Here is a 16,230-nt window from a genome sequence, read left to right as displayed (position 1 = left end):
ATTTTGGACTGAGTGGGAACATGAGGGTAGCCATACGGTCAGGACTCCCTACAACATACTGTGTGAACTTGCTCCATTGCCTGACTAGGGAATTACGGTCCTGTGGGTAAGCTGCCATTAACACCACAGCTCAAATGGCTGCCTTTGAAATGGGTCTGTGACTGAGAAGCATGGATTGGTGATTAATGGCATCACATTCTGTACAGCAGTGACTCGTCGTTCTGCACTGCCCTGGATGGCTATCATTTCATGTATGGCAGCAACCTAGGGGAAGGTCCCATTTTTTGCAATGTTTTGGAGAGGTGCAGAAGTATTACTTCTTGTGTCATGGTGCGGGCAGCCATCAGATATGGCTTCATATTGCAGCTGGTGGTGATTGAGGAAGCTCTCATGGCACACGGCACATTGTGGACATCCCATGTCCCCATATGTTACCTCTCAGCCGACTGTTTTGTGGTGCCAGCTTTCAACACAACAATTGATTCCCAGATCTGTCCTGTATACAACATGTGGTACCAGCTCAGATGTCAGTTCCATCCCAGTTTCAATATCCGGGATATCAAGGACGAATTACAACACTTGTGGGCCAGCTTGCCTCAGGAGAGGATACAACAACTTTGTGACACCATTACAAACCCAAGCACTGCATGCGTTTAAGCCAGAGAAGACCAGAATCATGCTTATAAGTGGGCTCATACTGCCAAGTTCTTTGTAAATTTTACTTGATTTTGTGATCACTGAAATAACATCACACACTCTCAACCCATGAAGTTTCATTTCATTTCCTCCTCTGCTTCTGGAATCTTAATTTTTTTTCAGGCAATGTATACTTATCACAGTTATTAGATATGCAGCTTTGCTTCCATTGTTTTGCAACACGTGGCAGTAGGGGGTAGTGGTAAGGCAGGTGGTATGTTGTAAATGTCATATAATAAGCCTGTTGTTGTTGTGGTCTTCAGTCCCGAGACTGGTTTGATGCAGCTCTCCATGCTACTCTATCCTGTGCAAGCTGCTTCATCTCCCAGTAACAACTGCAACCTAAATCCTTCTGAATCTGCTTAGTGTATTCATCTCTTGGTCTCCCTCTACAATTTTTACCCTCCACACTGCCCTCCAATACTAAATTGGTGATCCCTTGATGCCTCAGAACATGTTCTACCAACCAATCCCTTCTTCTAGTCAAGTTGTGCCACAAATTTCTCTTCTCCCCAATCCTATTCAATACCTCCTCATTAGTTATGTGATCTACCCATCTAATCTTCAGCATTCTTCTGTAGCACCACATTTCAAAAGCCTCTATTCTCTTCTTGTCCAAACTATTTATCGTCCATGTTTCACTTCCATACATGGCTACACTCCATACAAATACTTTCAGAAACGACTTCCTGACATTTAAATCTATACTCGATGTTAACAAATTTCTCCTCTTCAGAAACGCTTTCCTTCCCATTGCCAGTCTACATTTTATATCCTCTCTACTTCGACCATCATCAGTTATTTTGCTCCCCAAATAGCTAAACTCCTTTACTACTTTAAGTGTCTCATTTCCTAATCTAATTCCCTCAGCATCACCCGACTTAATTCAACTACATTCCATTATCCTTGTTTTACTTTTGTTGATGTTCATCTTATAACCTCCTTTCAAGAGACGCTTGTAAATATAGTGCCATCAAAATATTAGTCAGTTTGTGATTGCGTGATTAAATTATTCTTGATTGAATGTATCAACCTACAGCTACATGTACATCTATACTCTGCAAACCACCATGATGTGCATGGCAAAGGGTACCAGTTATTACGGTTTCTTCCTGTCCCATTCATGCACAGAGTTCATGAAGAATAATTGTTTTAATGGCTCTGTGTGCTGTGATTATTCTAATCTTCTCCTCATGATCCCTATGTGAGTGATATTTTGGGGGTTGTAGTATATTCCTAGAGTCAACATTTAAAGAAGGTTCCTGAAACTTTGGTTGTAGACTTTATCAGTATAGTTTATGTCTATCTTCAAGAGTCTGTCACTTCAGTTCTTTCAACATCTCTCTGACACTCCCTGATGGTTCAAACAAACCTATGAAAATTCATGCTGCCCTTCCCTTTATACATTCAGTCCCCACTGTTAGTCCCATTTGGTATGGATCTCTAACATTTGAATCTCCTTTGCAGACTAACTGCACTTTCCCAGTATTCTAGCAGTAAACTGAAGTCTACCATCCACTTTATTCATGAGTGAACCTATGTGATCATTCCTTTTTACGTCCCTAGAAAATGCTACATCCAGGATTAATATGAGTTGGTCAATTCCAACAGTGGCTCATCAATATTTTAATCGTAAGATACTATGTTTTTTTTGTTTTGTGAAGTGCACAGCTTTATATTTTTGAACATGTAAAGCAAGTTGCCAATCTTTACACCACTTTGAAGTCTTATCAAGATCTGATGGACTATTTATGGAGTGTCTTTCAGACACAGCTTCATTACAGATAACTGCATCATCTGCAAAAATTCTGAAGTTACTATTAAAATTTTCTATAAGCTCATTAATATACAACACAAATGACTAGGGCACCAACACACTTCCCCCTTCTGGTTGCGTGGAGAAGGTCGTTCTGTTCAAGATAAGCTTGTTATGTTTGAGCTCAGAATATGTTCTAAGATTCTACAACAAATTGATGTCAAGGGTATTGGACGGTGGTTTTGTGGATCACTTCTATTATCCTTCTTGTAAATGGGTGTGACCTGTGCTGTCTTCCAACTATTGCGCACATTTTTTTGTTTGAGGGATCTATGACAGATTACAGTTACAAGAGGGCTAACTCAATCACAAATTCCATATAGATTCTGATACAGATTTCATCGGGCCCTAGAGTTTTGTTTGATTTTAACAGTTTCAGTTGTTTCTCAATACCACTGACACTAATACTTATTTCAGTCACTTTTTCAGTGGTACGTGGATTAAACTGGGGTAGTTCTCCTAGGTTTTCCATTTTAAAGGAACATTTGAAAATAGAGTTAAGCATTTCAGTTTTTGCTCATTGCTACCCTCAATTTCAGTTCCTGTCTCATGCACTAACTTCAGCCTTTACATACACCCAGAATTTCTATGGGTTTTGTGAAAGATCATTTGACAATATTCTGCTACGGTAGTCATTGTAGTGCTCTGTTGACGGATAAATATGTTTCATTAAGCATCTCTCTATCTATAGTCCTACACTTTGTTTTACACCTATTATGCAGTAATCTCTGTTTCTTCAGAAGTTTCTGTACAGTGACCGTGTACCATGAGGGGTGCCCACCCATTATGAACTATTCTGCTGGGTACGTATCTGTTCATTGCATGGTGAATTGTTCCTTTAAGCTTGAGCCGTAACTCAATTTACAGCTCCTGCCTTGTTGTGAAAGTTTCAACTTCCTAATTGATATAGGACACTACTGAATTTTTATCCAGTTTACTGAACATTTCTGCTTGTTTTGATTGTCATTTGTACTTTGGTAATCTTTGTAGCCACAACTAATTTTGATGTGGATGTCCTCAAAGAGGTCAGGTCTATTTGCTGCTATTAGGACCAGTATATTTCCTTCATTATGGGAATTCTTAACACTGTATTACAGATAGTTTACAGAAACAGCAGTCAGTAATGTTTCACAGGATATCCTATCACATCCACCACTAAGAAAACTATAATCCTCCCAATTGATTGTTAGATGATTAAAGCCCCTACCAGTGATTATACAGTGGAACCTCACGTAGCGAGCATAATTCATTCCAGAATCTTACTCATAGTGCAAAATAATCGTTAAGCAAAACAATTTATTCCATATAAATTAATGTAAAATACAATAACATGGTACTTTATTATTCACATTACTTAACTAATTTTTTTTTACTTGGAAGCTATGTGTAGTCATTTGTTTATGCCAATGCTTCAACAGTTCGTGAAAATGCGACACAGCATTATTGTCAATTAAATTCATAACACACGTTGCCACTGCTTTATTAGGGGTGATGATTTTCAATGTACGATGCAACCGATTCCCATGCTTTCAGCGTTTCTCTTATTGTGCCAGAAGATTGCTGCTTTGCTGTTACCAAATCCTCCTCCCCTTCTGAAGAACTACTCTCAACAACTTCCTGCTGTGAAACACACTGCAAGTCCTTAAGCTCTTTGGTGGTCATTTCTTGGCTATGATCTTCCACAAGCTCATCGATATCATTGTCATCCACTTCTAATGACATGCTCTTGGCCAAAGACACAATCTCGTTGACTGTAGGCTGCATAGGTACTGACGCAAATGCCTCAGAGTCACATTTGGCAACACACTCCAGCCAAAGCTTCTTCCAAGCAGAAGTGAGAGTTCTCTTGGTAACCCCTTCCCATGCTTTTTGAATCATCTGGATGCATTCAATGATGTGGAAGTGATATTTCCAAAACTCTCTGCGTGAGATTGGTAGCTTCAGTTAACTCAAAGCAATGCTTGAAGAGTGCGGGAGTATAGAGCTTCTTAAACTGAGAAATAATCTCCTGGTCCATAGGCTGGAGTAATGGAGTGGTGTTGGGAGGCAGAAATTGGATCTTCATGAATTGAAATTCTCCAAGAACGTGGTATTGTAGGCCTGGAGAATGGGCAGGTGCATTGTCCATAACAAGCAAGACATGGAGTGGCAGATTCATCTCAAGCAAATATTTTTTCACTGAAGGACCAAACACTTCATTGACCTAATCACAAAAAAGATCACGTGTAACCCAAGCCTTGTTGTTGGTCCTCCACATCACATTTAACCTGCTTTTCAGAAATTTACACTTCTTGAAGGCTTTTGGAATTTCTGAATGATAAACAAGCAGCAGTTTGATTTTAAAATTGCCTATTGCATTGGCACAGAATAGTAGTGTAAGATGGTCTTTCATTGGCTTGTGACTAGGCAATGCATTCTATCTTGTCACAATTAAAAACCTGTTATGGCAGGTACCCCTCAGAATCTATGAGCATCTTGAAGTTGCTAATGAAGTTCTCTGCTGCCTTTGTGTCAGAGCTGGCTTCTTCACCATTTGTCACAATGCTGTGGATGCCAGTTCTTCTCTTAACCTTCTCGAGCCACCTATGGCTTTCCTTAAATACTTCTTTGGCCCCTGATGATCCTGGTGTCTTCTTAACATGGTCAGTGAAAATCATTCTCGCTTTCTCACACATGATGTTCTCATTAACAGTGTCCCTTTGCAATTGCTTTCCATTTATCTACGTAAGGAGCAACTTTTCAACACTGTCCAGAATACAGCCGGCCGCGGTGGTCTAGCGGTTCTAGGCGCTCAGTCCGGAACCGTGCGACTGCTATGGTCGCGGGTTCGAACCCTGCCTCGGGCATGGATGTGTGTGATGTCCTTAGGTTAGTTAGGTTTAAGTAGTTCTAAGTTCTAGGGGACTGATGACCATAGATGTTAAGTTCCATAGTGCTCAGAGCCATTTGAACCATTTGTCCAGAATACAAAACCATTGTTTAAACACTCGCCGCTCCATTTGAAGCATCTATGTCATTAATCTTGTCCTTATTCTTGAGGATAATGCAAATAGTTGATGTGCTAAATCAGCAACAATCATACCACGTTTGAATTTTTCACTGATTTTTACATTCATTTGTAAGGTCATTTTCTTCCTTTTGTGGTTGTCTTTTTGCGGCATTGTCTTCGGGGACATTTCTACAAAGGTTACTAAAATTTAAACACAAAAAAATATAGATGCACTAATATGGTTGCAGAAAGGGCAAACTGCAGTATGTACTAAAGACATTGTTCATATGCTGCTGCTGACAATGAAAGGTTTTCATATTGTTGGATGTTTCCCCCATCACATGCAAATTGCTGGTGACATCATACTAACTCTTCGTCACTCATTATGTGAAACATTGCTCATAGGTGAGTCATTTTTTTTACAATTTGTTTTTCTCATTATGCAAGTTTTGCATTATGGGAGGTGCTTGTTAAGTGAGGTTCCAGTGTAGTGTAGTTGGGGAGTTTACTTACAAGTGGCAAGGTTTTCTCTAAAGTCTTCAGAACAGCAGGTGATGAGTATGGTGGATGATGAAAGGATCCAGTTATCATTTCATGCCCAACCTTGATAGTGAGTCTTGCCCAAAACATCTCACATGCAGCTTCAGTTTCCGTTTTGGTGGATTTGAGGCTCTTGATTTCAATTTTAGATTTCAACCAGCTTTTTTTACATAGTATTATGTTTGCTTCACTGCTTTTCAAGAGTACATCAAACTCTGGCATTTTTTGTGAATGCTTTTGCAGTGAACCATTAGGCTTTTAATAATCTCACCTATGAGAGGAATTTCTTTCAATCTTATACTGATATTTCTGGGTTTCCTACAGCTGTTGTTATCTGGATTGGATGTAGAGTCACTTAATCTAAAAAGCCCTTGTGTGCACCCCAAACACAGTCAGGTATCTGAGTAGCAGCCTCTGATGCACAGCGCACACCTAACCCATTTAGGGGGAACCTACAGTTCTCAACCCTATGGCACAAGCCCAGGAAGTCACAGCCTAGCTTGGCACAGAACCCTCAGAGTCTCTGGTTCAGTCCTCCCACTCAGCTCAGAACCAGGGAGCCACAAGCAGTTCTGGGTACAGTGATGCAAGTTGTGAGCTTCTGTGAAACTCCATGTGCAAGGCTGTTCTTCTCCACCTTCTCTGTCAGTCACTAGTATGTCCCAAATACGAAACAGGAGCCCAGATGACAGGCATAATTTGTTCCAAGGTGCTCCACAATGTGCGAGTGGTTGCACCCTGTTCCCGCAGTTGCTGCTGGAGGAGCCTCTTCGACATGTTGAATGAGCCTCCTGGGCATACACACTTGAGTGCACCTGATATCTTTCCCTGTCCCTTGCTGTTACATCCCTAAGGTGTACCATCATGTGCTGTACATTTGAACTGCTGACAACCATTAGACCCCTACCCTTTCATGTTTGCCTCCTCTTGATACCAGACAAGGCAGGTTTCCCCAAAACACCTGAAGTGAGTCCCACTGGCTGAATTTCAGTGAAAGACAGCACCTCAGACTTGGTTAGGAGGAACATTACAACACCCTGAGTCCTCCCTATTCTCTGTCCACCCAGTTCAGGACACCTAGCTCTTCCAAAACAATGACTTGCAGCAGCTGCCAATTGTTTGACTATAGTCAGGGCGATTCCCAGCTGCTTATGAATGTCAACCAACTCTTTCTGTGTTAGAGAACAGTATTCACAGTAGGGCTGCATTTTAGCTGGTGTGATATATTACAGGCAATGAAAAAGTAACTTTATATTAAGCCTGCTGATTATCTTCTAATCTGGTGAGCTGAAAAGTGGCTAATTCCTCTCATCATCTGCTTGAATATGAAGATATCTATGGCTGAGCCTCATAAAATTGTGAGGAAGATCTGTGTTGGGAAACCTGTTAGTGACAGAAAGTGTGGAGAATGTGCTCAACACTTCAAGAGTGGTGATTTTGATGTCAAAGACCACTTGATGGCAGAAGACAAAATGTTTTTGAAGCACTGAAACCAACTGAAACAATCTCAGGAGATTGTTATTGAAAGTGATTGATGTGTTTGAGCTGGGCATTGAAAGACAAATGGTGTTATTACAGTGACAGACTGGAAGAGGTGATTTTGCAACATGACAGTACTTGAGCCCATGTTGCAAAACCTGTCAAAACATACTTGGAAACATTGAAATGAAAATTCCAACCTCATCTTCCATATTCTCCAGACATGCCCTCTCTGACTACCACCTTTTTCAATCAGTGACACATGGCATGGCTGACCAGTGAACAAGTGCAAAATTGTATCAATTCATAGAGCTTCTCAAAAGACACCCAGTTCTTATGCTGCTGTATTCATATGTGGCCTGAATGAATGGGAGAAAGAAGTGGCCAGCAATGGCCAATACTTTGAATTTTAATATCTTTGTATGTTTAGCACAATAAAGCCTCAAACTTTGCGAAGGAATGGCAAGAGCAAAGTTGTAGACCTAATAATAAGATAAACTTGTGAGATAAAAAAAAAATTGTTACAGTTGCCACTAATACTATGTTTCAAGATGTCTCAAAAAATCTGATGTGGGGATGAAATTCCAGGCTGACAAAACATTAGTGTTGCACTTCTAATTTCATCTCTTAACCAGGATACTATTCAGTTCCAAGCCATATCATAGTCAGGAATACACTTCTTACAAATGCTGCAGGGGTGGTTACAGAAATTGATCTGTGCAGTGTGAAGTCAAAATGAAAATACTGTCATGCAGTTTTGGGTAAAGACACAATTTGCATGTGTCTTCTTCTGCCTAATCTCTGGAATTGTGCAGGCTCAGAATATTTACATATGAGAAGTGAATTGGCATATAGTGTTTCATTTTTTGTGTAGACTGGAAGGTGAGATAAGTATTTGCAACTTACTGATGTTATATAGAGATTAAGCACAATTATACTAAAATTCATCACTATACTTTCACATTTTTCATTGTATTATAGGAAAAAGTGGTTTCAAGAAATATATATCAGTGCAGTGTGGATGATTGAGTCGTATTTGACAACCCCACAGAGATTGCTCTTGCAAGTGTATTTCATGTGTGTGTGTGTGTGTGTGTGTGTGTGTGTGTGTGTGTGTGTGTGTGTGTGTGTGTATGAGAGAGAGAGAGAGAGAGAGAGAGAGAGAGAGAGAGAGAAAGAAAGAGAAAGAGAGAGAGAGAGAGAGAGCAGGCTGCTGGCATTAACGTCTAGTAATGTGATTAATTTAACTGAATTTTTGCATATTCATATTATCTAGGTCAGAGAGCTAATAGTCCTGTTATTTGTAGTCCCTCATCCTAAATCATTTCAGGCGAATTTCACAATAGTTACTTACCAAGTCTTTGAGTGGTGCGTGCACCAGTACAAATGCATGTCAAATATCTGTGCAATTAAATGTGTTAAGAATTAAATTTATGAGAGGAAACAGAAAAAAGGGTAATGCACATAAAATTGGAAGATAATTTGTCAGCTATTTTTATGTTGTTGGCTATTTTTAATTTTTACAGGTGTTTTGCTTCTAGATTTAGAGTACAAATTATTATTACAAAGAGTTTTAAATTGAAGATCCTTCTATTTCACATAGGTTTGATGTTTTCTGCATTGTACTTTAGAGTGGAATGTAAAATATTAAAGGACAAGAGAACAAGTGTTTTAACAACAAAACACGTTAACAATTAAAATCATCTTCTCCTGCATTGGAATCATTTTAGTTCAAGATTCCTTAATGTGCTACCTCTACTACCGCTACCACTATATCAAAACACACAAGAGTACCTGCCACTAAACCATGAAAACTGACAAGCTTCTTTTGCCATTTTGAGGATTATCAACTCAAGCAAATGCGAAGAAGTGTTTAATACTTTCTGGAATATGACAAAATAAAAAAGTTTATTACAAATGAACATACTGTGTTATTCCTTGGCTTAGAGCAATCAACCAAAGTCAATTATTTCGCAGGGGTGCCACATTCATATTGTAGTGGCTTTGGGATTGGTGTAGGAGAAAACAAATGTCGTGTGTTCAGGTATACTACAGAATGTGTTGATAAATTGAAGGCAAATAATGTATGCCACAACCAATTTAAAGGGCTGAGGGGTAAGGAGGCTGGGTACATATGAGTAAAGAAAATGTAAAAGACTGGAAAGGTAGAGGTTGGAATAGATTAAAGAAACACAGAATGAGATGCGGATATATGGAAAGATGGAAAAGAAATGAAACTAAGATGAAAGAAAAATGAAACAATTTAAAAAGAAGTGAAAAGAAGTTGTTTAAATATCAAGTGCATTTAACAGGGTAAAATGCTATTGTTGAATGCTGCAACAATGAGTTAATTGTGGCAGCACTTGTCAGAGCTCAAAGTCATCACTGCCATATAGAAGTAAGAAGCAGACAGTAAGCAAACTGTTACAATAAAATTTTGTGCTATTTCTTATGTAAATTAGATTAAGCTACAATTATCACTGTGCCCTCATATTTCAAGTGGAATATACACTCCTGGAAATGAAAAAAAGAACACATTGACACCGGTGTGTCAGACCCACCATACTTGCTCGGGACACTGCGAGAGGGCTGTACAAGCAATGATCACACGCACGGCACAGCGGACACACCAGGAACCGCGGTGTTGGCCGTCGAATGGCGCTAGCTGCGCAGCATTTGTGCACCGCCGCCGTCAGTGTCAGCCAGTTTGCCGTGGCATACGGAGCTCCATCGCAGTCTTTAACACTGGTAGCATGCCGCGACAGCGTGGACGTGAACCGTATGTGCAGTTGACGGACTTTGAGCGAGGGCGTATAGTGGGCATGCGGGAGGCCGGGTGGACGTACCGCCGAAATGCTCAACATGTGGGGCGTGAGCTCTCCACAGTACATCGATGTTGTCGCCAGTGGTCGGCGGAAGGTGCACGTGCTCATCGACCTGGGACCGGACCGCAGCGACGCACGGATGCACGCCAAGACCGTAGGATCCTACGCAGTGCCGTAGGGGACCGCACTGCCACTTCCCAGCAAATTAGGGACACTGTTGCTCCTGGGGTATCGGCGAGGACCATTCGCAACCGTCTCCATGAAGCTGGGCTACGGTCCCGCACACTGTTAGGCCGTCTTCCGCTCACGCCCCAACATCGTGCAGCCTGCCTCCAGTGGTGTCGCGACAGGCGTGAATGGAGGGACGAATGGAGATGTGTCGTCTTCAGCGATGAGAGTCGCTTCTGCCTTGGTGCCAATGATGGTCGTATGCGTGTTTGGCGCCGTGCAGGTGAGCGCCACAATCAGGACTGCATACGACCGAGGCACACAGGGCCAACACCCGGCATCATGGTGTGGGGAGCGATCTCCTACACTGGCCGTACACCACTGGTGATCGTCGAGGGGACACTGAATAGTGCACGGTACATCCAAACCGTCATTGAACCCATCGTTCTACCATTCCTAGACCGGCAAGGGAACTTGCTGTTCCAACAGGACAATGCACGTCCGCATGTATCCCGTGCCACCCAACGTGCTCTAGAAGGTGTAAGTCAACTACCCTGGCCAGCAAGATCTCCGGATCTGTCCCCCATTGAGCATGTTTGGGACTGGATGAAGCGTCGTCTCACGCGGTCTGCACGTCCAGCACGAACGCTGGTCCAACTGAGGCGCCAGGTGGAAATGGCATGGCAAGCCGTTCCACAGGACTACATCCAGCATCTCTACGATCGTCTCCATGGGAGAATAGCAGCTTGCATTGCTGCGAAAGGTGGATATACACTGTACTAGTGCCGACATTGTGCATGCTCTGTTGGCTGTGTCTATGTGCCTGTGGTTCTGTCAGTGTGATCATGTGATGTATCTGACCCCAGGAATGTGTCAATAAAGTTTCCCCTTCCTGGGACAATGAATTCACGATGTTCTTATTTCAATTTCCAGGAGTGTATTTTCAACTGTTATTCGCACTGTGAAGAGATTGCATTACCTTCGATCTTTTTCACCAGCATGTTTGTAATTCCAGGTCATGCTGATGTTGCAAGGTCTATCCTGAAACAACATTCACCACAATATAGATGAATGCAGTACAGGGTAATTGCTGTTTTGTGGACAATGCATGGTCCAGTCCAACTTTTTCCTCAGTTATTCACATGAATGCCACATAAGCTGTGTAAAGTAAGTAATATTGGTATGAAGAAAGTTACACTTCTGTTGCAATTTTATACAAAAATGCTTGTTTACAGTGATATAGAACAAGTGATGAAATGGAATGTAAAAATGTTTCTGTATTTATATTCAGTATGTCACTATTTTCTGTTTCCTCCTACCAACCCACAGAATCCTTTGTGTGTGTGTGTGTGTGTGTGTGTGTGTGTGTGTGTGTGTGTGTGTGTGTACATACACATACATATGTGCACATGTGTGTGCGTGTGCGTGCTCACACACACACACACACACAGAGAGAGAGAGAGAGAGAGAGAGAGAGAGAGAGAGAGAGAGAGAGAGAGAGAGAGGGGTTGGAGCATTGATTGTGATAACTGGTTTTGTAAGTGATTTCCTAATGTTCATGACTCAGGATAGTCTTTATTTGTCTTCCTAGTAGTCAAAAGACCTGCATGCTGGTTTGAAGTAGACCAAACGTCTTCCATACAGTGAATACCAATGTTTTGTATAAAAATCCACAAGATAGTGCTGTGGCATATGTGTTTTTTTGTAAAAATATCACATTTCTTTTTAACATTTTTGTATGCCAGAAAGATTGATTTTAATGTCAAACATGAAATGTTTGAGTGCTGGAAATGTTGTTTCTAGGTCCACAAATATTTCAGCAGCATTTCTAGCACCACTTGCATACTTTCCTTTTAACAGTACTAAGGTGTTATATGGAGATTTTCATTAAGGATAAGCTTACATATGGTATATAAAGAACAAACAAGATCAAAAAATCATTAGAAACATTCTTAATTGGCAAAAATGTTGACTAATGAAATTGAAAAATTTTTTGTCATGTTTCTTGTAATTAATTTCATACATTGTGTAGATATGTATAGGAGAAAGATTTCTTTAACAGTACATGAACTTTTTAAACAGATTTATTTGTTGACAATGTTAAAATTTTATGGAGGAAGTAAAAGCGTTGTTACTAAAGACAGACAAAAGTATTCATTCATTATTTGTTAAAATGTGTCCAGTAAAACTGTTTTTTTTTTTTCACCTTCTTATTATTATTACTATTTCCATTGTTATCTCTGAAAGTATTGATGTCTCTGTTGGTAACTGTCTTTTTTTGTATGACAAAAGTACCAAAGGTATGTGTAAAACTATATCTACATGTATAAAGGATCAGAATGTTAATACTATAAGAATAGTTTCCTCTATTTATTACCAGTGCAGTAATCTGAAGTTTTAAAAAAAATGTTGGACTGCCACTTTAGGTGAATATATAACAGCCTATGTTTTGTGCAACATGTCTAAACAGAAATAAAAGTTGAACCACAGTGTACAACTTCTTGTTTATGTGACTTTGTTGCGAGTGAGAGATTGTCTTTGCTCATACAGCTATTTATATTGCAGTCGTCATTCACTCCTGTGATTTAGTTGTGTCACAATATTAGCAAGGTTTAAATCTGTTAAATGGTAAGAAATTTCAGCTGATTTCAAAACCTTCATGGCCAAAATTTAGCAGAATATGAACTTCTGACAAAAGAATAAAGCAGTACTCAAATCGAGAATTTGTTTGAATTTAAAACTGCATTGCTTATTCCCTTACCTTCCTCCAGCCTGCAAAAATTCTTGCTCATCAGGTATAAGGAGACCTAAAGTTTAATATGGAATTCCAGTTACTTTGCAGCTTGGCATTTTTAACATATTTCTAACATATGTGAAGCATGATCAGAGCCAAAAATTGTGTCAAGTATCAGAAGAAAAAGTCCAAGGACTAACCAGTACCTGTAATGATTAATTAAGAACACATGTAAAACCCTTGGACATCAGGTAACAAACAGCATGGGATCACAAAGAGTTAAATTTTCAAGCCATGGCATCTACAAAACACTATATTGCGAATCTCATATTAAAGAATGATGCCACAAGTAATGCTACCCACCAGCTACTGGTTTGTCAGCTTCATGATTGTGGACCTCTCGTTGGCTGAGTTACAGGTACAAGGACATAGTCAAAGGGTGGGGGGCGACCAGAGGTCCAGACTCCCCCCCTATTACACACAGCACAGTTGCCAAATAGTGAAATTGAAAGATGTTTTGATTGTCAGTCATACGAAAGGAAAAGAGGTACACACTATCAATAGTCAGCAAGGCCAACGCTAGATTCAAACTATCTGTACATCCATAGTACTATCGGCTATCACCTATCCCTATTTTAGCCAAGACCAATGTTGGCATTGCTTGAGCTCAGTTTTTGTTAATCAGTTCAGTTGCTACTTTCATTTGAGTTTAATGTAAGTGATACCTGTAGTATCGTAGCCTATTGATATTGCCGGAGCCAGCACCTCGAAGATTGCTGCAGACACTGCGAGCGGCACTTTGAACATCTTGACGAATGAAGGCTGCCATGGCGATGTTATAAGCAGCAGGCAACTGGGCACCAGTCTTCTAGTTCAAGATTACTTCTAGATACTTTACACTGAATTGTTGATAGCTGTACAGGCAAACATTCAGTGTACATAGACACATGCCTGTGTCGGGCCTCTGCTTATAGCTAGCCACGGTTGCCACAAGTTGTCAATAATGTAGCATTTCTTCATGCACATGCTGAGTACAATATATTTATTTAGAGTGCATTTGTGTCAACTAATCTTTTGCTTTCCTGTCCACATTCTTATTGCAACAAACCCCTTTGGCCACCTTCCACCCATATATCATTAGCAAGAGGATGTAACATCTGGCACCTTGGAACATAGTGGCTGCCGACTCACATCACAACACTACCTTTAATTATTTTTGTGCTGTTTGCTTGTTGTTATAGTTCGTAATTATAGATAAGTTTGCAAGAACAAAGAGGAGGAAAACTGATTTTGATTTTTCGGTTAACATTATGGTCAGTTAAAAATATGTACACAGTACTATAATATCCCAATTACCTACAGCAGTTTAATGAGATGACTGGAGTAATCATTTGGAGGCTGGTAGAACTTTGGGCGTGCAATATTTCAGTATTTTACAAGGCAGTGGAGTAGTGAATATCATTAAAAATAACATTAAATTAAAGTCAGTACACATTAATACACTTGAATTTGTCTGTGTCACCCAAAACAACAGTGATCAATAAAAATATCACCCAAATGGAATTGCATTTCTTTAAAAAATTGGCTCAGTATTCTATCATTAGTAGCCCAAATGGAAAAATATTGCCCAATCTGGTCATCTGAGTGGTACTCAATTATGAAAACCTATTCCAATACAAAATGATTGGGAGGTGTTTGTAGAGAGTGGAAGGGGTAAGTGATGACAGCTGATTCTGTAGTTGTTTCATTTCTAAGAGATTTTTTCAGTAAGCTGCTTAAATTTATCAGAGCCAACTGTGCCGTGCATCTCACCCTCCCCTTAATTTATTTACGCTCTTGTAATACTGTAATAACTGAAGCCACAAACTCCATGCACAATTAAAGGAACAACATGTAACTTCAGAGATCAATCTTTTGTTATGATGAATTTTATTTTATTTTGAAACATAGTACAACAACCAGTTTTTTAAAATTCTCCACTGGCTTGGTGTAGCTCTGCATGTTGAGCTGCTGAGTCTCGCGTCCGTCGGCCGTCATAATTTAATGTATATATTATTATTGTTATTATTATTATTTTTTGATTGTTGCCGACTTATGTGGTGGGCCTTAATAAAAATGATATTTAAGTTGAACAATGTAATAAACTTTTCATATTAATTTCCTCGGCTAGTCAGTTCACTTTAAAGCAAAGGATCTTTAGTTATTAATTACAATTGCGGCCCACACACGCGCGAGAGTACTTTTCTTACCTCCGTTAACCATTGTATTGTAGTCAGAGTCCTGGCTCTGGGTCTCGGCTATGGTACTGAAAATAAGAATCTTAAAGCTAAGTATTTCTGCAACTTCGCGCGGCTGTGGAGAAAAATTAATATTATGCTAATAGCGGGCGAGTTTTCCGCTTCCGCTAATTTTTCATAAGTTAATATCGCCACGTAATGGCGTCGTTGGCTGCATCGGCCGCTGCGATTGTTGAACTGTAAATTACTTGAATGCAGGTTAATTCAAGGAAGGCGGACATGAAATCGGGATCACCTCTTACAAATTAAAAGTGCACAATAATATTAAATCGGTATATTATATGCTTAACTCATACAAATATTCTTACATTTGCCAGCACTCGCAAGATGTTGTACGTACACAATAAAGACAAGAGAAGAAGTGAAGTCGACTAAAAAAATTAACAAAAGAGCGTATCTTGTCGTCTCTTTAGATCATTCTGTCATAAATTATTTCTTTGCAATCGAAACCTACACAGAGAAATTATTATTTTACGGCTACATGATAAGAATTTGGCACTAGGGACGCTATATTGCCCCCCCGAAATGTTTATGTCATAAAAAATGTTCGTGTTTTTTGACATAAATATTTCCACTTTCATGTCCACAGTGTCCACACGCAGATTTTTCTTTCACAGTCTATATATGTCACATCGTATATTTAAATCGTTAAATTACTGAGGTGTGTTGCGCACAAAGTGTAATGC

At 39.9% G+C, this 16,230-nt stretch overlaps 1 protein-coding gene across 1 annotated transcript in view; it reads left to right on the top strand.

Moving 5' to 3' along the window:
* Nucleotides 1-13,010, top strand: part of LOC126484135 (CCR4-NOT transcription complex subunit 10-B) — a 150,791-nt gene extending 137,781 nt beyond the window's left edge. The window contains exon 13 of the mRNA XM_050107515.1: nucleotides 11,529-13,010. Coding sequence (XP_049963472.1) covers nucleotides 11,529-11,584 — 56 coding nt within the window. The 3' untranslated portion in view covers nucleotides 11,585-13,010. The remainder of the gene's footprint in view (nucleotides 1-11,528) is intronic.
* The last annotated feature ends 3,220 nt before the right edge of the window (nucleotides 13,011-16,230 follow it).

Source organism: Schistocerca serialis, chromosome 6, assembly GCF_023864345.2.
Source record: "Schistocerca serialis cubense isolate TAMUIC-IGC-003099 chromosome 6, iqSchSeri2.2, whole genome shotgun sequence".
NCBI classification, from domain to species: Eukaryota; Metazoa; Arthropoda; class Insecta; order Orthoptera; family Acrididae; genus Schistocerca; species Schistocerca serialis.
This window is presented reverse-complemented; position numbering and strand designations above follow the sequence as displayed.